General features: G+C 63.9%; 1 protein-coding gene across 1 annotated transcript; it reads right to left on the bottom strand.

Annotated features, from left to right (window-relative positions):
- Positions 1 to 358: 358 nt before the first annotated feature.
- SLC39A10 (solute carrier family 39 member 10) lies at positions 359 to 24,531 on the bottom strand. The gene is given in 16 exon segments (XM_029069688.1): positions 359 to 629; positions 708 to 899; positions 2,911 to 2,987; positions 3,889 to 4,024; positions 4,066 to 4,190; positions 6,419 to 6,539; positions 7,729 to 7,791; positions 7,793 to 7,900; positions 11,848 to 11,891; positions 11,894 to 11,949; positions 11,951 to 11,993; positions 13,961 to 14,168; positions 16,141 to 16,355; positions 16,399 to 16,581; positions 16,616 to 16,756; positions 24,438 to 24,531. Coding segments are annotated over 16 exon segments (1,890 nt in total). The 5' UTR covers positions 24,457 to 24,531; the 3' UTR covers positions 359 to 470.
- Positions 24,532 to 24,845: the final 314 nt, after the last annotated feature.

The raw sequence follows: 24,845 nt of genomic DNA on the forward strand, positions 1-24,845 counted from the left end.
CGCGTTCGGGAGGGGAGACCGTGGGCCGGAGAGGCGGGAGGGAAGCCCGGCGGGTACGGGGGGGGGGTGTCCGTCGCGGGGTCGGGCGGGGGGGGGGGGGGGGCGCGTTCCGGAGGAGGGGACGCCGCGTTTCCCGGAGCCGGAGGAGGGAAGCCCGGCGGGGACGGGGGACGGGGTGCCGGCCGGGGGGGGCGCGTCCCGGGGGAGGCGAGGGAGGCCCGGCGGGGACGGGCGCGGGGTCGGGGCCGCGTTCCGGAGGAGGGGAGGCCGCGCGCCCGCGGAGAGGGGAGGGGGGGCCCGGCGGCGGGGAGGGGAAGAGGCGTCCGGCTCGGGAACCCGCCGGGGGCCGCCGGGCCCGGCGAGCGTCCGCGGCCCGCCCCGCCGGCCTCCGGGTCCCCCTCGCGGCGGACGGCGCGGGACGGGGGCCGTTCCCTCCCCCCCGGCCCGAGTGTCCGCCGGCCCCGACGCGGTCAGAACTGGATGTCCAGCACGATGTGGTCCTCGAAGAGGGCGATGAGCAGCATGATGGCGAAGCCCAAGAGCAGCCCCAGGTTCTGCAGGACGAACTGGCCCACGGGGCAGTGGCCCAGCTCCTCGTGGTCGCCGTCCCCGTGCAGCATCTCCGGGAGCTGCCGGACAGAGGGGACGGTCAGTCCCGGCGCCCGGCCCCCGGCCCCCGGCCCCCGGCCCCCGGCCCCGGCCCTCACCATGTCCACCAGGGCACGTAGAGGAACATGCCCGCCGGTGACGGCGAAGATCCAGAGGGTGATGTCGTTGGCGTACTGGCCCACGGCCGTGCCGATGACCATGCCCACGTAGGCCATCAGGGCCGACAGCAGGTTGTACACGATGGCCTGTTTCACCGTCATCCCGGCCTTCAGCAGCACCGCGAAGTCGCCTGGGGGAGACGCGCGCCCGACGGGGGCGGGCCGAGCGTCACCGCCGGCCGGACGCCCGCCCCCGGGTCCGGATCCGGGGAGGCGGAGCGGAGTTCGGAAGGAAGGAGCGGGGGGGGGCGGGCCCGCCGATTCCGTCGCGGCCCCTCGCCCGAGTGCTGAGCACGGCGTCCCGCGCTCGCCGGAAGCGCGGGGCGGAGACGGCCCGGGGACCCAAGGAGGGCGGGAAACCCCGACCGTCATCGCGTCGGTATGTGTCAGGCGCTTACTCGCGCCCAGCGCCGTTCTAAGCGCCGGGGGAGATGCGGGCTCATCGGGTCGTCCACGTGAGGTTCGCGGTCCTTCATCCCCATTTTCCAGATGAGGGAACGAGGCCCGGAGAAGTGAAGCGACCTCGCCCGCGGGTCACGCAGCCGACGAGGCGGAACGAGAGGCGGCTTCCCGGGCCCGGGAAGCCTCCCCGACGCTAGACCCTCCGCTCGGATCCGGGCCGGAGGCGGTCTGTCCTGTCGTTACGTTGCCCTCTCCCAAGGCGTCTAGTACGGCGCCGGCAAGAGAAGCAGCGTGGCTCAGTGGAAGGAGCGGGGGCTTTGGAGTCGGAGGCCAGGGGTTCGAATCCCGGCTCGGGACCGCTCGTCGGCCGGGCGACCGTGGGCGAGTCGCTTCGCTCCTCTGGGCCTCGGTGACCCCGTCTGGAAATGGGGATGAAGACCGGGAGCCCACGGGGGACGACCCGATCCCCCCGTGTCTCCCCCAGCGCTTAGAACGGTGCTCTGCCACACAGTAAGCGCTTAACAGATACCAACATTATTATTCTTATTATTACAGCGCTCCGCGCGCAGGAGGCGTTCCATAAATACGACGAGACGGATTGACCCGCCCCCCCCCCCCCCGCCCCGAACCGCCGGTCTGGTTCATTCATTCACTGGAAGCAGCGGGGCTCAGTGGGACGAGCCCGGGTTTGGGAGTCAGAGGGGGTGGGTTCGAATCCCGGCTCCGCCGCTCATCGGCTGTGTGACTTTGGGCGAGTCGCTTCGCGTCTCTGGGCCCAGGGACCTTCATCTGGAAAATGGGATGAAGACCGGGAGCCCACGCGGGACAACCCGACGACTCTGTATCTCCCCCAGCGCCGGGAACGGCGCTCGGCGCATAGGAAGCGCTTCAAAACATACACATCATCCTTATTATTGCTACGATCCCTATCGCGAGAAGAGGCACGGCCCCAATGGCAAGAGCCGGGCTTGGGAGTCAGAGGACGTGGGTTCTAATCCCCCCTCCGCCACCCGTCTGCTGTGGGATCTTCGGCAAGCCACTTCTCTGTGCCTCAGTTCCCTCATCTGTCAAACGGGGATGAGGACTGTGACCCCCACGTGGGACGACCCGATGACCCTGTATCTCCCCGGCGCTCAGACCGGTGCTCGCCCATAGTAAGCGCTTAACGAACGCCATCGTTACTAATATCGACTCCTCTGGGCCTCAGTTCCCTCACCTGGGAAATGGGGATGAAGACCGTGAGGCCCTCGGGGGACAAACTGATTCCCTTTCATCTACCTCAGCCCTCGAACGGTGCTTGGCACCGAGCGATCGCTTCGAAACGCCACCGTCGCTATCATTAAACTGCCCCGGGCCTCGGTTCCCTCACCTGGAAAATGGGGACGAAGACCGTGAGCCCCACGGGGACAACCTGATTTCCCTTCTATCTCCCGAGCACGTGGCGAAGGGGAGTAGGCGCTTAAAACGCCCCATCGTCACCATCGCTATCATTCGATCGCGTTTGAGTGCTTCCGGCGTGCTGCAGGGCACCGTACCGGGCGGTCGGGGGAGGACGAGGTGACGACGAAGGGGCCACGTTCCCGGCCCCGGGGAGGTGGCCCGGCCACGCTGAAGCGGCCTCTCCGCCGTCCGCCTTCCCGGCCCCCGTGGGTGCCCCGCCCCGCCCGTCCCCCTTTGGACGCCCGCCCCCGCGCCGGGACGCCGCCCGCCCGCCCCCCGCCGGGACGCCCGCCCCGCTCACCAGCTCATGCGGAAGCTCGTGGCAGAAGACGGCGATGGAGGTGCTGATCCCGCCCGTCAGCTGCGCTGAGGCCGCCCCTGCGGGGACGGCACGCGTCGCCCGTCGCCTCTGGACGTCTAAGACGGCCCCCCGCGGCTCCCCTCCGGGCCGGGCTCCCCGCCCGGCACGTCCCCGATCGGACCGCGCGCCCGTCCAAGGGCAGGACCGTCCCTCTCCGCTACCGAGTTGCCGTCCGCTCCAAGCGCTCGGTCCGCTGCTCCGCGCAGGGTGAGCGCTCGACGGACGCTACCGACGAACGGACGCCACCCCCCGCCCGCCGCCCGCCTCATTCATCCGTCGTCGTCGGACGGCGCCCGTTCGGACCCCGGCCCCGCCGCTCGTCAGCTGGGTGACCCTGGGCGAGCCGCTTCCCCTCCCTGGCCTCGGCTCCCTCGTCGCAAAACGGGGACCGAGACCGCGGGCCCCCGCGGGACGGCCCCGACGGACCTCGGGTCCGCCCCGGCGCTCGGCACCCAACGGGCCCTCGCAGACGCCCCCGTTATCGGAGCGGCCGCGTGTGGCCTGACGGGGGGAGGCCGGGCTCGGGGGTCGGAGGGGCGTGGGTTTCCGACCCTGCCGGCGGGGCGACGAAGGTAACGCCGGGATCCGCTGGGCGCTCACGACGTGCCGGGCGCCGATCGGAGCGCCGGGGAGCCGCGGGGTCCTCGGGTCGTCCCCCGCGAGGCTCCCGGGCCTCCCCATTTCCCAGACGAGGTCGCCGGGGCCCAGACGAGTCGCCCGCGGCGGAGCGGGCGTCCGGACCCGCGACGTCCGACCCCGGGCCCTCGCCGCCGGGCGGCCGGGGCAAGTCGGCCGACGTCTCGGGGCCTCGGTGCCCCTTCGTCCGTCCGGCGGGGGGGGTGGGGGGGGGGGTGGGGGGGGGGTGGGGGCCCCGGGAGCCCCCGGGAGGAGGGAGGGGACGGCGGGGCCGCGGCTTACCGATGGCCAGCCCGGTCGCTGAAGTTGTGCAGCCCGTCGCCATGATGACCATCCAGGCCAGCTGGCGATCCGCCGGTCTTCGGGTGCGTGGCCGAGCGGCAGTGGACCGTGGAGTGGACGGGAGCGGCGGCGGGGGCGCGGCGGGGCTCGGGGGCGGCGGCGGGCCGGCCTCCGCGCCGGGGGGCCGGCGGGGGTCTCCTCCTCCGCGAGGCGGCTCTCGGGCGGGGAGCCCGGACGCCCCTCCGGGTCCGTCGGCTCCGTCACGTTCGGCCGGTCCTTCCGACGGGCCGGCTCGTCCGCCCCTGCCGCGCGCCAAGCCTCCGTCAGCCGGGGGAGACCCGCGCCCGGACCCCGGGCCCCCCGCCCGCACAGACACGATCGACGGACCGACGACGTTCATTTCTGCTGACGCCCCGGTTCTTCTTTCGCGGCCGTCTCCCTCCCCCCCCGCCCCCGCCCTTCCGGACCGTCAGCCCGGTGCCGGGACGGTCTCTCCCTGTTGCTGAGTCGGACTTTCCAAGCGCTCAGTACAGTGCTCTGCACAGAGGAGGCGCTCGATAAATACGATCGACAATGAACGCTGGCAGAGAAGAGAGCTAGGATTCTGCTCGCCGCTACGCGACGCCCGATTTACTTATCTTGCTGTCCGTCCTCCCCTTTCTCGACCGTCAGCCGGCGCGGGCGGGACGGTCTCTACTGCTGAACTGGACTTTCCGAGCGCTCAGGACGGTGCTCTGCACCCAGTAAGCGCTCAATAAATACCACCGATGAATGAATGGCAGGAATAGAGCTAGAATTCTACTCATCGCTACCGACGCCTATTAACTCATCTCGCTGATCGTCTCCCCCTTCCTAGACCGTCAGCCCGGTGCGGGCGGGACGGTCTCTCTCTATCGCTGAGTTGGACTTTCCGGGGCGCTCAGTCCGGTGCTCTGCACCGAGTAAGCGCTCAATAATACGAACCGAATGAATGAATGGCAGGAATAGAGCTAGAATTCTAATTATTGCTATTTACTTGTTTTACTGTCCGTCTCCCCCCCTTCTAGCCCGTCAGCTCGGTGTGGGCGGGGATGGACTCTCTCTATTGCTGAACTGGACTTTCCGAGCGCTCAGTCCGGTGCTCTGCACCGAGTGAGCGCCTCAACAAATACGACCGAGCGAAGGAACGGAAGACAGGAATCGAGCTAGACTTCTAGTTATTGCTATTGACTGTTTTACCGTCCGTCTGCCCCCTTCTAGACCGTCAAGCCCGGTCGGGCGGCGACGGTCTCCCTTCATTGCTGAAATGGACTCTCCGAGCGCTCCGGTACAGTGCTCTGCGCACGGTGAGCGCTCAGTAAGTACGACCGAATGAATCAACGGATGGCAGGAACCGAGCTAGAATTCTAGTTACCGCTACTGGTGCCTATTTACCTGTCTTGCTGTCCGTCTCTCCCTCTCTAGACTGTCAGCCCGGGGTGGGTAGGGATCGTCTCTGTCGCTGAAGCGGCCTCTCCGAGCGCTCAGTCCAGTGCCCTGCGCCCGGTGAGCGCTCAATAGATACCGCTGAATGACAGAACTATAGACGGAACTCTATTTTCCGTAGCCGACTGCCGTTTCCTTGTTTCGCTGCCTCCCTCCTTCTAGACGGAGCCCGTCTGGGGCGGGGGGGGGGTCTCCCTTAGTGCGGAATTGTACTTTCCCAAGCGCTCGGTACCAGTGCCCCGCACACACCGAGCGCTCGATAAACGCGGCTGAGCGAATGCCAGGGGTAAGAGTTCGGAATTCTATTTATCGCTATCGATGCCGACTTCACTGTCTCGACGTCGTCTCCCTCCCGGCCGCCGCAGACCGCGAGCCCGCCGCGGGCGGGAGGGTCCCTCTCTGTTGCCGGGCTGGACTTTCCGACGCGCTCGGTACAGCGCTCTGCACACGGCGCCGCGCTCGACGAATACGACCGCGTGGATGAAGCGGGCAGGGGGAGCCGGGGGACGGGGAGGCCGAGGGGTCCCCGGGTCGGGGCAACGTACCGAGAGCGGCGCGGAAGAGGGCCAGGGCTCGAGAGCCGGAGGAGCCGGGTTCCAATCCCGGCCCCGCCGCTTGTCTGCTGGGTCGACCTCGGGCAAGCTACTCACTCCCCCGGGCCTCGGTTTCCCTCCGCCGGCAAACGGGGTCGGAGCCCGTGAGCCCCACGGGGGACAAGCCGACGACCCGGGATCTCCCCCAGCGCTCGGAAACAGCGCTCGGCACACAGTCGGCGCCATCGAGGAGCCGGGCTCGGGAGCGGAGGACCCGGGTTCCGATCCCGGCTCCGCCACCCGCGTCGCCGGGCGAGCCGCTTGGCCTCCCCGGGCCTCGGGCCCCCCCCCACCCCCGTCCGAAAAGGGGATGAGGGACCGACGGCCCCACGGGGGACGACCCCAGCGCCCGGCACAGGGTCGGCGCTGAGAGATCCCCAGCGTCCTCACCGTATCGTCGACGAGGGCGAGCCCCCCCCGGCCCCCCGGGGAAGCGCGGCGGTGGAGGGCGGGGGTCCGGGGAGGGGTCCTACCGGCCAGGGGCCTGAGCTGGAGCCAGTCGGCCCGGGCCCGGTCGTCGAGCTTGTCGTCCGACGGCTTCCGTCCCGCGTTCGACTTCTCCGCCTTCTGCTTGGAGAACCGCTTCTGCTTCCCCTGGAAGACGAGGCCCCGCGCTGAGCGCCCCCCGCCGCCCCCCGAGACCCTCCCTCGGCCGAGCCCCGACGCCCTCCCCGGGGTTTCGGCCAAAATCCCCGGCTCCCGCCTCGCTCTTCGTTCGTTCGTTCGGTCGGACCTGTCGGGCGCCGGACCGGGCGCTTGGAACGGACCTCGGGCAACGGGGCCCCTCCCCGCCCGACGACGGGCTCGCCGCCTAAACGGGAGGAGACGGACGGCAGCGCCCCAACAAGGAGACGGGCATCGGTACCGTCGAAATGATAATGATGATAACGTCGGTATCTGTTAAGCGCTTCCTACGTGCAGAGCACCGTTCTAAGCGCCGGGGAGACACAGGGTCATCGGATCGTCCCACGCGGGGCTCCGGTCTTCATCCCCATTTTTATAGATGAGGTCACTGAGGCCCAGAGAAGCGAAGGGACTCGCCCACCGTCCCCAGCTGACAAGTGGCGGAGCCGGGGATTCGAACCCGTGACCCCTGACTCCAAAGCCCGGGCTCCTTCCACTGAGCCACGCCGTCAAAATAGATCAACAGAGTCGTAGATAGAGACACGGCAGCGATAAAATATCTGGTGTGCTTTCCCGAGCGCTTGGTACGGTGCTCCGCACGCGTCCGACAAACACGACCGACGGAATGCACGCTCCGCACAGAGGAAGCGCTCAATAAATGCGGCTGAATGAGCGAATGAATGTTCTGCCCACAGCGGAGCGCTCAATAAATACAACTGAATGAACGTTCCGCCCCGGTAAGTGCTCCAAAATACGACCGACTGAATGAACGCTCCGCACAACAGTAAGAGCTCAATAGATACGACTCGAACGCACGAATGCTCTGCACCCATTAAGTGCTCGATAAATATGACAGCGAATGGATTGCTCTGCACACAGTAAGCGCTCAATAAATACGGGCGACGAACGAATGCTCTGCACCGGTAAGCGCTCAATAAATACGACGACGCATGAAACGCCCCGCACACAGTAAGCGCTCAGTAGATACGACCGAAACGAAGGGCTCGATAAAGACGCCCGAACAAGTGCTCAATAGATACAACGAACGAAGGAAGGGCGGGATAAACACGACCGAACGCAGGAACCTGGGGTTCCCCCGGCGGCCCCCTCCTCCCGGCGGCCTCCACCCGTCCCTCCCCCGCGGGGCCGACGAACCCGCTGCCTGCTTGTAGTGCTTGAACATGCGGATGCAGTGCTCGATGATGAAGAGCAGGTAGACGCCCGCCAGCGGCCACCAGCCCCTTGAGCACCGCGTCGTAGACCTTCCAGGGAAACTCTCGCTCTCGGCCTCGTTGCCCGTGCCCGTGCTCGTGTCCGTGCTCTCCCTGGGACTGCGGGCGCCAAGGGGAACGCCGCCCCCGTCGGTGCCCGCCTCCCCCGCCCCGGCTGCCCGCCCGCCCCGGCCCCCGCCGGGCCTTCCGGCGCCGGGCGGGGCGCCCGTCCACCCCGCCGCCGCTTCCGGGGGAGGAGAAGGGGTCGACCGGGCCCGACTCCGGCCCCCTCGGTTTCCCCGCGGGACACGGGGTCCTCGACGCCTCTCCCTTGGTCTCACGGCATTTCGGGATGACGGCGTCCGCGAAGCGCTCGGACCACGCGCCGGGCGCCGTTCTAAGCGCCGGGGCGGACCGCACCGAGGGCGTCGTGATACCGATAATCGTCACGACGGTGTCCGCGAGCGCTCCACTACGCGCCGAGCGCCGCTCCGGTTGACACGAGGTCGTCATCATCGCAGCGATGTATCTGTTAAGCGTTTCCTACGTGCCGAGCACCGTTCTCAGCGCCGGGGTAGGTACACGGCGATCAGGTCGGCCCACGTGGGACTCCCGGCCTTCAGTCCCATTTTCCAGATGAGGGGACGGAGGCCCAGAGAAGCCAAGTGACTCGCCCACAGTCGGCCGCTGAAAGGTGGCGGCGGGGCCGGGGATTCGAACCCATGACCTCCGCCTCCCAAGCCCGGGCTCTTTCCACCGAGCCCCGCCGCCTCTCACGATACCGACAGTGGTGACGACGGTATCTGGTAAGCGCCGACTAGGCGCCGAGCGCTGGGGTAGACACGAGGTTGTCAGGCCGCCCCCCCACCCCGCCCGGGGGGGCTCACGGTCTTCGTCCCCGTTTTGACAGATGAGGGAAACTGAGGCACGGGAGAGGAATAAGGATGGAGCTGGCCTTCGTTGAGCGCCTCCTACGTGCCGCAGCAGCGTGCTAAGCGCCGAGGTGAAGGGGACTTGCCCAAGGTCACGGCAGCAGACAAGTGGCGGAGCCGGGATGAGAACCCAGGCCCCCCCCCCACCCCGACCCCGCGCTCTACCCATTAGGCCGCGCTGCTTCTGCGGGCGTCGGGCCCCGGCCCAGGGCTTGGCGGGGGCTCCGCAGATGGGAAGGCCCCTCTTTTATACAGATAGAGACATATACACACACACACACATATATCTATGTGTATATATATATATATATACACACATACACACATACAGGTATATATGCACACGCACATATATATGTACACATACACACACACACACAGATATATATATATATACATAAACACACATATACGTACACACACAATATTACGCACATACAGATATATACGCATGCACACATATGCACACACGCACATGTATATATGCACACACAGACCCACACATACAGATATAGATGCACACACACACAAACACACATGCAACATACAGCATATAAGCATACAAACATATATGTACACATACATATCCCCCGATCAGACCGTGCGCCCGTCAGAGGGCAGGGACGGTCTCTATCTGTTGCCGACTTGTTCATCCCAAGCGCTTAGTCCAGTGCTCTGCGCATAGTAAGCGCTCGATAAATACTACTGAATGAATGGAATACACACACACACATCATAATTATGTATATACGCACACATATATATATACACACACACACAGAGATATATACATATATACACACAGATATATATGTACATGCACACACATACGTACACATACATATACATTCACATATACGTATAGGTATATATGACGATACTAATGTCGGTATCCATTAAGCGCTTCCTATGTGCCGAGCGCCGTTCTGAGCGCCGGGGGAGATCCGGGGTCATCGGGTCGTCCCACGGGAGGCTCCCGGTCTTCGTCCCCGTTTTTCCAGATGAGGTCACTGAGGCACCGAGAAGTGACTCGCCCACGGTCACCCAGCTGCCAAGTGGCGGAGCGGGATCGAACCATGACCTCCGACTCCAAGCCTGGGCATTTTCCACTGAGCCACGCTGCTTCTCAATACATCTAGGATATATATATATCTATATATGTTCTCATATATATCTAGTATGTGTGTATATGTGTGTTGTGTGTATGCTTGTGTGTGTGTGTGCATGTACATATATATCTGCTGGTGTACGTGTGTACGTATATAGTATGTGTAGAGAGAAGCAGCGTGGCTCAGCGGAAAGAGCCCGGGCTTGGGAGTCAGAGTTCATGGGTTCGAATCCCGGCTCGGCCACTCGTCAGCTGGGTGAATTTTGGGCGAGTCGCTTAACTTCTCTGTGCCTCGGTGACCTCATCTGTAAAATGGGGATGAAAGACCGGGAGCCCCACGTGGGACGACCTGATTCACCCCGCGTCTCCCCCAGCGCTTAGAAACAGTGCTCGGCACATAGTGAGCGCTTAACAAATGCCAACATTATTATATATATACACATACTACAGATATATCTGTATACACACACACACACACATATATATATATATCGCATACATATATATATACACACATAGATATATGGTTATACACAGATATACACACCACGCACATAAAACATATTATATTATATATGATGACCCCGTATCTCCCCCAGCGCTGTAGAACAGCGCTCTGCACATAGTAAGCGCTTTAACAAATACCAACATTATTATTTATACTGCTATGTGACCTTGGGTGAGTCACTTCATTCTGTTGGGCCTCGCCCCTCATCTGGAAAAGGGGATGGAGACGGCGAGCCCCATGCGGGACAGGGACTGGGTCCGACCCGACCTGCTTGTATCACCCCAGCGCTCAGTCGGGGGCCCGGCACATTAGCAAGCGCTTAAAACCGGAATTATTACTATTCTCATTATAAAGGGGGATGAAGAGCGGGAGCCCCACGCGGGGACGGGACCGCGTCCAACCCGGTCTGCTCGGATCACCCCGCGCCGGGGCGCGACACGTAGTAAGCGCTTACGAACACCATCGTTATTACTTAGCACGTCATTTCTCTTATTATTAAAAGGGGATGAAGACCGTGAAGCCCCGTGTGGGGCGGGGACTGGGGTCCAACCTGATGATTGCCGTATCCACTCCAGGGCTCAGGACGGAGCCTGGCCCCTAGTCAGCGCTTGGCGAATACCTTCATTCTTCTTCTTCTTCTTATTAAATGATGACGGAGGAGCCGCATGGCCTCGTGGCAAGAGCCGGGCTTGGGACCCAGAGGTCGCGGGTTCTAATCCGCCCTCGCCGCTTGTGGAATAATAATGTCGGTTTTGTTAAGCGCTCACCATGTGCCGAGCACCGCTCTAAGCGCTCGGGTAGACACAGGGGAATCGGGTCGTCCCACGTGGGGCTCCCGGTCTTTTAATCCCCATTTTACAGATGAGGTCACCGAGGCACCGAGAAGCGAAGCGACTCGCCCAAAGTCACACGGCTGACGGAGTGGCCGAGCCGGCATTCGGACCCACGACCTCCGACTCCCAAGCCCGGGCTCTTTCACCCGAGCCGCGCCGCTTGCCTGCTGGGTGACCTCGGACGAGGGGAGCAGCGCGGCTCGGCGGAAGAGAGCCCGGGCTCCGGAGTCGGAGGTCGTAGAGTTCGACTCCGGCTCGGCACTCGTCGGCTGCGGGACCGCGGGCGAGTCCCTTCGCTTCTCTGGGCCTCAGTTCCCTCATCTGGAAAACGGGGATTAACCGGGAGCCTCCCGCGGGACGACCCGATGACCCGCGGTCTCCCCCCGGCGCTCGGGCAATAGTAAGCGCTCAACAGAGCCCAACTTTATTTCACCTCTCCGGGCCTCAGCTGGAAAACGGGGAGGGGACGACCTCGTACGGCCCCCGGCGCTCGGTAGGGTGCCGGGCACATAGCGAGCGCTTCACGGACACCATCGTCACCATTAGTATCTTACTGCAGCCGCCCAGGAGGGGACGAGCGGGGCGGCGCGAGCGGCGGGGACCCTCCACCCCCCCAAATCCACGGCCGGCCCCTCCCCGGGCCCGAGGGGAAACGGAGGCCGGGGGCCGGGGCCGGGGGCACTCACGTGGGGCAGCAGGTGGAGGAGGGCGTCTCCGCTCATCGTGCCACGGCCAGGGCCACCAGGAAGGTGAGCAGGAACTTGAAGCAGCCCTGCTTGATGATGGGATGAGGACGACGCCGGCAGGGACAGGAGGCTGATGACCGTGATTGGAGATCAGCCCGCAGATCCAGCTGGACGCGGGACGGAGCAGAGGACGGACGCGTCGGGGGAGGCCGAGGCCTCGGGTCGGCGCCTCCTCGGGGACGCCGCCCCCACCCCCCCCACCCCCGGCCCCCGCCCGGGCGGAGGCAGGCCCGGGAGTCAGGAGGCCGGACCGCCGCCGGAACCGTTCTCCGCATTGGGGTGGAGGGACGGGACGTGTCTTCCCGGCCCCCCGCGCCCACCCGGCCACCGTCCCAAAACGGGCCATCCCCCCCCCCCCATCCCAGGTTTGCTTCCTCTGAACCCCATTCACGCGTTCAGTCGTATTTATTGAGCGCTCACTGTGCGCAGAGCGCTGTACTAAGCGCCCGGGAGAGGACGCTAGAACGACAGGACACACTGCCCGCCCCCAACGGGCTCACGGTCTAGAGGGGGAGACGGGACTATCCGTCACCGGGCAGGGATGGGCTCTCACTGCTGGCCACTTGTCCGTTCAAGCGCTTAGTCCAGTGCTCGGCACCATAGTAAGCGCTCAATAAATACTATTGGATGAACCCGTTAATACAGAGAAGCAGAGCGGGCCAGTGGGTCGAACCGGGGCCCGGGAGTCGGAAGGTCACGGGTTTCTCATCCCGGCTCCGCGCTGGTCCGCTGGGTGACCGCGGGCCAGTCACTTCTAATAACGTTGGTATCCGTTAAGCGCTTACTATGTGCACAGCACCGTTCTAAGCGCTGGGGAGATACGGGGTCATCGGGTCGTCCCACGGGAGGCTCCCAGTCTCAATCCCCGTTTTACAGAGGAGGGAAACCGAGGCCAGAGAAGTGAAGCGACGCGCCCGCGGTCACCAGCTGACACGTGGCAGAGCCGGGATTCGAACCCAATGACCTCTGACTCCCAACCCGGGCTTTTCCCACTGAGCCACGCTGCTTCTCTGGGCCTCAGTTCCCTCATCTGTAGCAGGGGGACGGAGACCCCACGGGGGACGGGGACGGCGCCCGACCCCATTTGTCCGGATCCACCCCAGCGCTTGGCACGTAGTAAGCGCTTAACAAATGCCACAGTCGATAATGACGACGATAAATGAATGAAAGACAGACCCGTACAGATCGATCCGTACGTGCTGCGGGAAGGAGGGAGGATGGATGGAGGGAGCGCGCCCGGGAAGGCTCCCTGGAGGAGGCGGGCCTCCGATAAAGCTTCGAAGGCGGGGGGAGAGTCATCGAGAAGCAGCGTGGCTCCGTGGAAAGAGGCCGGCCGAGGAGTCGGGGCCACGGGTTCTAATCCCGGCTCCGCCGCCTGTCAGCTGGTGACTGTGGGCGAGTCCTTCACTTCTCGGTGCCTCGGTTCCCTCGTCTGTCAATGGGGATGAAGACCGGGCGCCTCACGTGGGACCACCCGATGATCCCGTATCTCCCCCGGCGCTTAGAACGGCGCTGGGCACTTAGTAAGCGCTCAGCAAATGCCAACGTGATCATCATCGTCTGTGGTTTAGACCGCGAGCCCTCCGTCGGGCAGGGACGGTCGCTCTCCGTTGCCCGGCTGCCCACTCCGAGCGCTCAGTCCGGTCCTCTGCACCCAGCAGGCGCTCAATAAATACGGGCGAGGGGGTTTTGAGGAGGGAGGGTGTTCCGGGCCACCGGAGGGGGTCCGTGGGCGAGCGGTCGCCGGCGGGCTCGCCAACATCGAGGCGCGGGGAGACGGGCCGGGCTTCGCTTCTCCCGTGAACGGGGCCGCCCCCCCGTGCCCCTCCGCCCCCCGAGACGCCCGTCCTCTTTCTCTCTCGAGAACGGCTCCCACGACGCCCCATACGGGGCGTCCGTCCCGGTCTCGGGGTCGCCCTCGGGACGGCCCGACCGGCCCCGCGAGCCCGCGGTCGGCGCGGGCGACGCCCGGCGGCCTCGGCCCTCGGCGGGATCTCTCCGCGGAGCGGGACGACGACGGGCAAGAGGGCCCCGCTCCCCTTCCCCTCCTCACCTGACGCCCCGACTTTGTCCCGCGGCTCGGGCAGGGGGGTCGGGTCCCTGCGGAACTGTCCGCCCGGAAGGCGGCCGTGCTGCCGGGCGCACAGGCGGCCGTCGATCTGGTAGAGCAGCGCGGGGCACAGGTAGGCGAAGAGGTCGGGGGAGATGGGGCCGCCGGAGCTGACGCCGAAGTTGCGCAGCAGCTGGCTGCCGTTGAGGCACTGCGGGCACCGTCGCCGCGTCAGGACCTGGCGGGGTCAGGACCTCCCCCGCACCCCCTTATGCTCTCTTCGCTCCCTCGCACCTTCACGCTTTCACTCCCTCACGCCTTGGCTCCCTCGCACTCTCACACCTTCGCCCCCTCACCCCCTGTCACCTTCACACCCTCAATATTTACACTTTCGCCCCCTCACACCTTGACTCACCCACTCACAGCTTCGCTCCCTCACGCTTTCACCCCCTCACAACCTTCACTCCATCACCCTCTCACTCCCTCCACACCTCAATATTTTATACTTTCGCCCCCTCACATCTTGACTCACCCACCCACCCCTTCACTCCCTTACACCCTCACACCTTCGCTCCCTCACACTTTCACTCCCTCACACCTTCACACCCTCAATACTTTATCCTTTCACACCCTCACACTTTCATTTCCTCACCCCTCCACTCCCTCACTCCCCCACCCCTTCACTCCCTTACACCCTCACACTTTCACTTCCTCACCCCTTCACTCCCTTATGCTCTCACCCCATCACTCCCTCACACTTTCACCCCCACACCCCCTCACGCTTTCAACCCCTCACATCCTCACTCCCCCACACCTTCACTCCCTTACACTCTCACCCCCCTCACCCCTTCACCCCCTCACCCTCTCATTCCCCACACCTCTGCTCCCTCAGCCCCTCACCCCTTCGCTCCCCTATGCTCTCACACCATCAGTCCTTCACATTTTCACTCCCTCACACCTTCACTTCCTCATCCCCTCACACCCACACCCTCACACCTTCACACCCTTACACTCCCAGACCTTCCCTCCCTCACACCTTCCCTCCCTCACACCTTCACTTCCTCATCCCCTCACACCACGTCCTCACACCTTCACGTCCTCAACACTCTCAGACCTTCACTTCCTCAGACCTTTCACTCCCTTACATCCTCACCCCTTCACTCCCCCACCCCTTCACTCCCTTACACCCTCAACCCCTCACCCCTCATTCCCACCCTCTGCTCCCTCACACCTTCGCTCCCCTATGCTCTCACACCATCGGTCCCTCACATTTTCACTCCCCCACACCTTCTCCGCCTCACACTCTCACACGTTCACTTCTCATCCCCTCACACCCACATCCACACCCTCACACCCTCAGACCTTCCCTCCCTCCCACCTTCACAGCCTCACACTCTCACACCTTCACTTCCTCATCCCCTCGCACCCACGGCCTCGCGTCCTTACCACTCTCCGACCATCCCTCCCTCCACCTTCGCTTCCTCATGCCCTCACACCCACGTCCACATCCTCACGCCTTGACGCCCTTACGTTCCCTCACACCTCCACGCCCTCGGGCTCTCACACCATCGCTCCCTCATACCTTCCCCCCCCCACCCCTCACTCCCCCACACCTTCACTCTCTTACACCCTCACACCTTCACACCCTCACTCCCTTACACCCTCACGCCCCACGCTCTCACACTTTCACTTCCTCACCCCTCCCGCTCACACAGCCTCGCTCCCTCACACTTTCGCTCCCTCACACCTGCACAGTTTCACTCCCTCACACCTTCACTTCCTCACCCCCCCAACACGTTCCCTCCTTCACCCCATCACTCCCTCACCCCCTTACACTCTCACAACTTCCCTCCCCCCGGGCCCTCGCTCCCTCATGCTCCCTCACACCACCGCTATCTCACCCCATCACTCCCTCACCCTCTCACGGCACCAGGCCCTCGCACCCTCGGGGTGAATCGCCCTCACCGTCCCGTCCCCGCCTCGAACCCTCCCCGCCCCGGGTGCGGCCGTCTCCTCGCCCACCGGGACCGTCCCTCCCTCGCCCCGTCGCCAACCTCCCGCCCGGGGGCCCTGAACTCTCCGCGGGAAAGCGAGGCCGGACCCGCCTCCCGGGAAGTCCCGGGGAAGGGAGACGGGGGCCCCCCCCCCCCCGGCCGCCCGCCCGCCCGCCGCCCGGCGCTCACGTCCTCGTGCCGTGTGCTCGCCCGCTCCTTCTGCCCCCGGGCGGGGAAGGCGGCGACGTCGTCGGCGTCCTTGGCGCCGGCCGCCGCCCGCTCTCCTCCGGCGAGGGCGGGCCGTGCTTGTGCACGTGGTTGTGTCCGGCCGCCCGGTCCTCGGGGGGCCGGCCGTCGGGGCGGGGCGGTGGTGACGGCGTGGCCGCGGGGCCGGCCGCCCTCGGCGGGCCCGGCCGGCTCCCCGGGGCAGCCCCCGGGGCCCGGGGCGTCCGTCCGGTTGCGGGCGGGCGGGGCGTCCGGCCGGCCGGGCCTCCCCCAGCCCCAGCCCGCGCAGCAGCCGCTCCAGGCCCGCGAACGACAGCCGGCCGTCCCGGCCGTAGCGGGCGAAGAGCCTGTCCACGTAGTAGCGGCGCTCGGCCTGGGCAGGCGGCGGGCGAGAAAGCGCGCCGGCTCCGGCCGCGCCCGCCCGGCCGCGGGTAAGGGCCTCGGAGATTGGTAGTCGTTGTGGCGGTGGCGTGGCGGGCCCCGTGCTCGTGGCAGCCGCGGCAGTGATGGCACACGAAGGTCAGGACGCAGATGAGGCAGAACTTGGTGGGCACGTGGACGTTCATCATCGCGGCTGCTCCTGCCGGGGACGGGGGAGAGGCGGGGCTCGCACTCTGCGCCGCGCGCCCGCGGCCCCGCCCGAGCGCGGAGGGGACCGGCCCGAGGCCGCACGGTCCGCCCTGCCGCCCCGCCCTAAACGCCGCCGGACGCACAGAGGAGCAGCGGGGCTCGGTGGAAAGGGCCCGGGCTTTGGCGTCGGAGGTCGTGGGTTCGAATCCCGGCCCGGCCACCCGTCAGCTGGGGGACTGCGGGCGAGTCACTTGGCTTCTCTGGGCCTCAGTGACCTCCTCTGGAAAATGGGGATGAAGACTGCGAGCCCCACGGGGGACAACCTCATTCCCCTGGGTCTCCCCCAGCGCTTAGAACAGTGTGAGGCACCTAGTAAGACTAACCTAGTCGATCAGGACCGTGCGCCCGTCAAAGGGCAGGGACCGTCTCTATCTGTTGCCGACTCGTTCATCCCAAGCGCTTAGTCCCAGTGCTCTGCACGTAGTAAGCGCTCAATAAATACTACTGAAAGAATGAATAGTGAGCGCTTACCAAATACCAACATGATTATTAATAATTAATAATGATAATGATAATAATAATCATGTTGGCATTTGGTAAGCGCTCACTAGGTGCCGAGCACCGTTCTCAGCGCTGGGGGAGATACAGGGGCATCAGGTCCCACGAGGAGGTTAGGACTTGGGCACGTATGGATCACTTATATATTTGTGTGGACGTCGGCCTCTCCCCCTCTGGACTGTAAGTTCCTTGTGAGCAAGGAATATTTCCATTTAATAATAATAATGTTATTATTTGTTAAGCGCTTACTAGGGTGCCGAGCACCGTTCTCAGCGCTGGGGGAGATACAGGGGCATCAGGTCCCCACGAGGAGGTTAGGACGTGGGCACGTATGGATCATTTATATATTTTTGTTGACGTCGGCCTCTCCCCCTCTAGCCTATAAGCTCGTTGTGAGCGAGGAACATTTCCATTTAATAATAGGGATGATGTTGGTGTCTGTTAAGCGCTCACTAGGTGCCGAAACCGTTCTAAGCGCTGGGGGAGATATAGGGTCATCGGGCCCCATGCGGGGCTCACAATCTTCATCCCCATTTTGCAGATGAGGGCACTGAGGCCCAGAGAAGAGAAGCGACTCGCCCACAGTCACACAGTGGCCAAGTGGGGGAGCCGGGATTCGAACCCATGACCTCCGACTCCCCAGCCCGGCCTCTTTCCGCTGAGCCAGGCTGCTTCGCATGAATGAATAACCCCCCCCCCCCCCGATCACCAAGAATGACCACCGCGGTAATCATTAGGGAAGCAGCGTGGCTCAACGGAAAGAGGCCGGGCTTGGGAGTCAGAGGTCGTGGGTTCTAATCCCGGGCCTGCCACTTGTCTGCTGTGTGACCTTGGGCAAGTCACTTCACTGCTCTGATCCTCAGTTCCCTCATCTGGAAAAAGGGGGATTAAAACTGTAAGCCCCACGTGCGACAAACTCATTCCCTGTATCTCCCCAGCGCTTAGAACAGTGCTCGGCCCATAGTAAGCGCTTAACGAATACCAACATTATTATTATTATTATTAGAGAGGCAGCGTGGCTCAGGGGAAAGAGCATGGGCTCGGGAGTCAGGGGTCATGAGTTCGAATCCCGGCTCTGCCACTTGTCAGCTGGGTGACCGTGGGCGGGTCACTTCACTTCTCTGGGCCTCAGTTCCCTCATCTGGGAAAATGGGGATGAAGACTGCGAGCCCCACGTGGGACCACCTGATGACCCTGTTTCTACCCAGCGCTAGGACGGTGCTCGGCACATAGGAAGCGCTTAACAAATACCAACATTATTATTGCTCTGGACTGAGCAATTACCCCTTCCCCTCCCCTCAGCTAAGCCCCCGTTTCCCTCCGCTCCTCCATCCCCTCCCCTCGGCACTGTGCTCATTGGATATGTTATTTATTACCCGATTTATTTTATTAATGAGGTGTCCATCCCCTCGATTCTATCGATCGTGATTACGTGGTCTCGTTTTTGTCCGTCTGCCTCCCCGTTTTGGACCGTGAGCCCGTCGTCGGGCGGGGACGGCCTCTCTCTGTTGCCCAACTGTCCATTCCAAGCGCTTAGTCCAGTGCTCTGCACCTAGTAAGCGCTCAATAAACACTACTGAATGAAGGACTGATGGGAGAGGACAAACAGAACGACAGGGCGGATTTATTCCCCGCCCACGACGAGCTGATTGTCCACAGGGGAGAGGGGCACGAAATAGAGATAAATAAACGAGGGCCGGGGCCGGGAAAGGGGGGATGAAGAGAGGGAGCGAGTCGGGGCGACGCGGAAGGGAGCGGGAGAGGAGGGCGCGGTCCGGGAAGGCTTCCTGGAGGAGGCGGGCCTGGAGTCAGGCTTTTAAGAGGGGGGAGAGTCGTCGCTGGGGGATGGGAGTCGATTCTCACCCTGGGCTTCGAGGCCGTCCGGCCCCTCGCCCCCTCCTACCCTCCTCCTCCTCTCTTCCCGCCGGCCACCCCGCCCGCTCCGCTCCTCCGCCGCCCGCCTCCTCGCCGCCCCCCGTCTCGCCCGGCCCGCCGTCGACCCCGGGGCCGCGTCCTCCCGCGGTCCCGGAAGGCCCCCCTCCTCGCCTCCGCCGGACTCGCTCTCTTCCCCTCTTCGAATCCCTACTTACAGCTCACCTCCTCCGGGAGGCCTTCCCACCCTGAGCTCCCCCCTTTTCCCCTCCGCTCCCTCTACCCCCCCCTTCGCCTCTCCTCAGCTAAACCCTCTCGTCCCCCCATTTCCCTCCGTTCCTCCCCGTCTCCCTTCCCCTCCCCTCGGCCCCGTACTCGTCCGCTCGACCGTCTATATCTTCGTCACCCTATTTATTTTGTTTAATGAGATGTACATCGCCTCGATTCTATTTGCTCTTGTTTTAATGAGACGTCCTTCCCTCGATTCGATTTATCGCCATCGTTCTCGTCCGTCCGTCTCCCCCGATCGGACCGTGAGCCCGTCGAAGGGCGGGGACCGTCTCTGTCTGTTACCGATCTGTCCGTTCCGAGCGCTTAGTCCGGTGCTCTGCACGTAGTAAGCGCTCAATTCATAGTGAATGAATGAATGAATGTGAGGAAGGGCGTCCGGGCCAGAGGCGGCAAGAAACACAGCCAGGATTAGAATAATAATAATAATAATAATGTTGGTTTTTGTGAAGCGCTTACTACGTGCCGGAGCACTGTTCTAAGCGCTGGGGGAGATACAGGGGAATCAGGTCGTCCCACGTGAGGCTCCCAGTTAATGCCCATTTTCCAGATGAGGTCACGGAGGCCCAGAGAAGTGAAGTGACTCGCCCACGGTCCCACGGCTGCCAAGCGGCAGAGCCGGGAGTCGAACCCGTGACCTCCGACTCCCAAGCCCGGGCTCTTTCCGCTGAGCCGCGCTGCTTCCCCGAACTCAAATCCTCGGACTCCCCGGCCCCGACTCATCCCCCGGGGCCAGGCCGCTTCCTCGGCCGCGGGGCGTCTATCCCGGCTCCGCCCCCTGTCAGCGGGGTGACCGTGGGCGAGTCGCTTCGCTTCTCTGGGCCTCAGTTCCCTCATCTGTAAAATGGGGATTAACTGTGAGCCTCACGTGGGACGACCCGATGACCTTATATCTACCCCAGCGCTTAGAACGGTGCTCGGCACATAGGAAGCGCTTAACAGATACCAACATTATTATTATTATTATTATTAACTCCGGAGAGGTTTCGGAGAAGCGGCGTGGCTTAGTGGAAAGAGGCCGGCCTTGGGAGTCAGAGGTCGTGGGTTCTAATCCCGCCCCGCCTCTTTGTCAGCTGCGTGACTTTGGGCGAGTCGCTTCACTTCTCTGTGCCTCAGTTCCCTCATCTGGGGAAACGGGGGGGATGAAGACCGGGAGCCCCACGGGGGACGACCCGACGACCTTGCACCCTCCCCAGCGCTTAGAACGGTGCTCGGCACATAGTAAGCGCTTAACGAACACCGACCTTCTTATTGTGCGTATCTCTCTGATTCTATCTCGACGACGTTCCGTTTTGCCCTGCCGTCTGCCCCGTTTCGACCGCGAGCCCATCGCTGGGCAGGGATCGTCTCTGGTGCCCACTCCGAGCGCTCAGCCCGGTGCTCCGCGCATAGTAAGCGCTCGATAAATACGATCGAATGAAGGAGTGACGGGGAGAGGACAGATAGAAGAACGGGGCGGATTTATTCCCCGCTCCCGACGTGCTGATTGTCCCCACGGGATGACCGGGACTCTCCGGTCCGCGCAGCTCCGGTCATCCCGTGGGGACGTCGTGGAGCCGCGGGGTGAGATCTGGGGGAAAAAGATCACAGTCGCCCTGACAGCCTTGACAACTTTTTATTCTCAGTGGCGGGAGCAGGGCGGGCGGAACAAAGCCCCGGGCGACGGCCGAGACGACGGAAGGAGAAAGGAGAGAAATGAGCCCAGAGAGGTCAGGGAGAGCGGGTCCACTCTCTGCGGGCAGGGTTTGGGTCCACCCACGCGGGTTCGCTCATTCGATCGTATTTACTGAGCGCTCACTACGTGCGGCGCACCGTACCGAGCGCTTGGAACGGACATTTCGGCCCCAGATAGACACCAGCCCGGCCCCGAGACGGGCTCCGTGTGCCGCGGTCAATCGACCGCCATAATGATAATCATGACTGGGTTATTTGGTAGATGGTTACTAGGTGCCAGGCGCTGTACTAAGCGCTGGGGTGAATAGCCCGGCTCTGCCACTTGTCAGCCGTGTGACCGTGGGCGAGTCGCTTCACTTCTCTGGGCCTCAGTTCCCTCATCTGTCAAACGGGGATGAAGAGGGGGAGCCCCACGTGGGACAGCCTGACGACCCTGCGTCTCCCCCAGCGCTCAGAACGGTGCTCGGCACGTAGTAAGCGCTTAACGGATACCAACGTTATTACAAGCAGATCAGGTTGGACCCAGTCCCGTCCCCGTGGGGCTCTCGCCGTCTCCACCCCCATTTTCCAGAGGAGGGAACCGAGGCCCGGGAGAAGCGGGACAACCTGATGATCTCGTAGGGAGGCAGCGGGGCTCAGCGGCAAGAGGCCGGGCTTGGGAGTCGGGGGTCGTGGGTTCTAATCCCGCCTCCGCCACTTGTCAGGCGTGTTAACTTCGGGCGAGGCGCTTCACTTCTCTGGGCCTCCGTGACCTCAGCTGTCAAACGGGGATGAAGAACGGGAGCCCCACGACCTGATGACCCCGTATCTCCCCCAGCGCTTAGAACAGTGCTCGGCACACAGTAAGCGCTTAACTGATACCATCATTTATCATTTTTATTATTAGATCTACCCCAGTGCTTGGAACAGTGAACCCCATGTGGGAAACCTGATGACCTTCCCGGCTCCGCCACTCGTCAGCTGTGTGACTGTGGGCGAGTCACTTCACTCCTCTGGGCCTCAGTTCCCTCATCTGGAAAATGGGGATGAAGACTGGGAGCCTCACGTGGGACCACCTCATTCCCCTGTATCTCCCCCAGCGCTTAGAACAGTGCTCTGCACACAGCGAGTGCTTAACAAATACCAAAATTATTATTATTATTATTGTTATTAGATCTACCCCAGTGCTTGGAACAGTGAACCCCATGTGGGAAACCCGATGACCTTGTATCCCACCCCCAGTGCTGAGAACAGTGCTTGGCACATAGTAAGCGCTTCACAAACGCCATTATTATTATTAACAGTGCTTGGCACGTAGTAAGCAGCGTGTGACTTTGGCCAGGTGACTTGACTTTTCGGTGCCTCAGTCCCCTCATCTGTCAAATGGGGATGAAGACTGGGAGCCCCACACGGGACCACCTGATGACCCCGTATCTCCCCCAGTGCTTAGAACAGTGCTTGGCACATAGTAAGCGCTTAACAAACACCAACATTATTATTAGTAGTAGTAGTAGTAATAAGCAGTGAAGAAACGCCATATTAACAACAGCGCTTGGCACGTAGTAAGCACTTCACAAACACCATTATTATCACTAACAGTGCTTGGCACGTAGTAAGCGCTTCACAAATACAATTATTATTATTAAGAGTGCCTTGGCACATAGTAAGCGCTTCACAAATGCCATTGTTATTATTATTATTATTATTATTATTAACAGTGCTTGGCACGTAGTAAGCGCTGAACAAACACCACATTATTGTTCTTAAGAGTGCTTGGCACAGAGTAAGCACTTCACAAATACAATTATTATTATTAAGAGTGCTTTGGCACCCAGTAAGCACTTCAAAAATACCCTTATTATTATTAATGTTATTATTATTAGTGCTTAGCACGTAGTCAGCACTTCACAAATCCCATTATTATTTTTATTAGGACGAGCCCTGAGCACAGCGCTCTGCACACAGTGAGCGCTCCATAAATCCGATGGGCCTCCAGGGGGCGCGCGCGGGCGCGCCGCGGGTCACGTGACCCCTCCCCCCCCCCAGGCCGGGAGGGATGAGGTCACTCCGCGCAGGCGCGATAGGGGAGGGAAGGGGTGGTCGTGCGCAGGCGCGAGCGGGGGGGGGTCGCCTCGCGCGGAGGGGGAAGGAGGAGGTCGTCATGCGCAGGCGCGAACGGGGAGGGGCGCCTCGCGGGGAGGAGGTCGTGATGCGCAGGCGTGAACGGGCGGGGCTCGCCTGGCGCGGGGGGGGGAGTCATCGTGCGCAGGCGCGAACGGGGAGGGGCTCGCCTCGCGCGGGGGGGGGTAGGGAAGGAGTCGCTAGGCGCAGGCGCGAGAGGGAGGGGGTCGCCTCGCGCGGAGGGGCAGGGAGGGGCTCATCATGCGCAGGGGCGAAGGGGGAGGAGGGAGGGGTCGCCCTGCGCAGGCGCGAGTTGGGGAGGGGGGTCGCCTCGAGCGGAGGGAGAAAGTCCTCACGCGCAGGCGCGAGGGGGGGGGGGGGAAGGGAGGGGGTCGCCCTGCGCAGGCGCGAGTTGGGGAGGGGGGGTCGCCTCGAGCGGAGGAGGGGGGCCTCACGCGCAGGCGCGAACGGGGAGGCGGGAGGGGGTCGCCTCGAGCGGAGGGGGAGGGAGGGAGGCCTCACGCGCAGGCGCGAAGGGGGAGGCGGGAAGGGGTCGCCGTGCGCAGGCGCCCGGGGGCGGGGGTCGCCTCGCGCGGCGGAGCGGACGGGGGTCGTCACGCGCAGGCGCGCAGGGGGAGGAGGGAGGGGGTGGCCGCGCGCGGCGGAGAGGGAGGGGGTCGTCACGCGCAGGCGCGAGCGGGGGGGGGGGGGAGAGGGCGAAGCGGCACAAAGCCAAGCCTCGGGCCGCCCCCCCACCCTCGCGCATGCGCCCCCTGCCCGGCCGCGCGCGCCCCCCCGCGGCCACCCCGCATCCCTTCCCCCAGCCCGCAGCCCCGGCGGGCTCAGCGCGCACACACCCGCCCCCCCCCCAACACACATGACGGGACGCGTGTCCCGCATTGAACCCCCACACACGACCAATATGTGCGGCTGCGAGGGGGTGCGCTGTATATGTGTGTGTGTGTGTGTGTGTTGCTCTCCGCACCCCCGGGCGGAGAGGGAGCCCCCTGGGCCGCAGCCCGCACCACCCCGTCCCCTCGGGGCCCCTGTCCGTGCGCGGGCCCCGGGGGCGACCCCCTCCGCGGGCCGCTCCCGGCATCCTCCGCGGGCCGGGCTCTCCCGGCGGCCTCCGCGGGCCCGGCCGGGGCCGGTTGTGGGGGAGGGAAGGTAAACAAATGGGGGTTTTATAGTTACCTCACCCTCGAGTGCCGTGTGCATCTCCTCTCCGCTCGGTACCAAAAGCCCGGGGCCGCGCCGCGCGCCGCGATTCACGAAGGCCGCCTGCGCCGCCCGCGTCGGGCCGCCCCGCGGGCCCCGCGCCGCGCTACGCCGCGGCGTAGGAGGGGGCCGCCGCGCAGGCGCACTGCCGCGCCCCTCCCCCCCGCCCGCGTGGGGCCAGCGCGGCGCCCATTGCGCACGGCCCCGCCGGCCGCGGGGGGAGGGGCCGCGGCCTCTACGGAAACAGCGTAGCGAGGGGCGGGGGGGGGGAGGAGGACGGGCCTCCGCGCGTGCGCGGGGGAGGGGAGAGCGAGAGGGAGGGAGGGGACCCCGCGCATGGGCAGGGGAGAGCGGGGGGGGGGAGAGGGAGGGGACTCCGCGCATGCGCG

This window comes from Ornithorhynchus anatinus, chromosome 7 (assembly GCF_004115215.2).
Source record: "Ornithorhynchus anatinus isolate Pmale09 chromosome 7, mOrnAna1.pri.v4, whole genome shotgun sequence".
Taxonomy (NCBI): Eukaryota; Metazoa; Chordata; class Mammalia; order Monotremata; family Ornithorhynchidae; genus Ornithorhynchus; species Ornithorhynchus anatinus.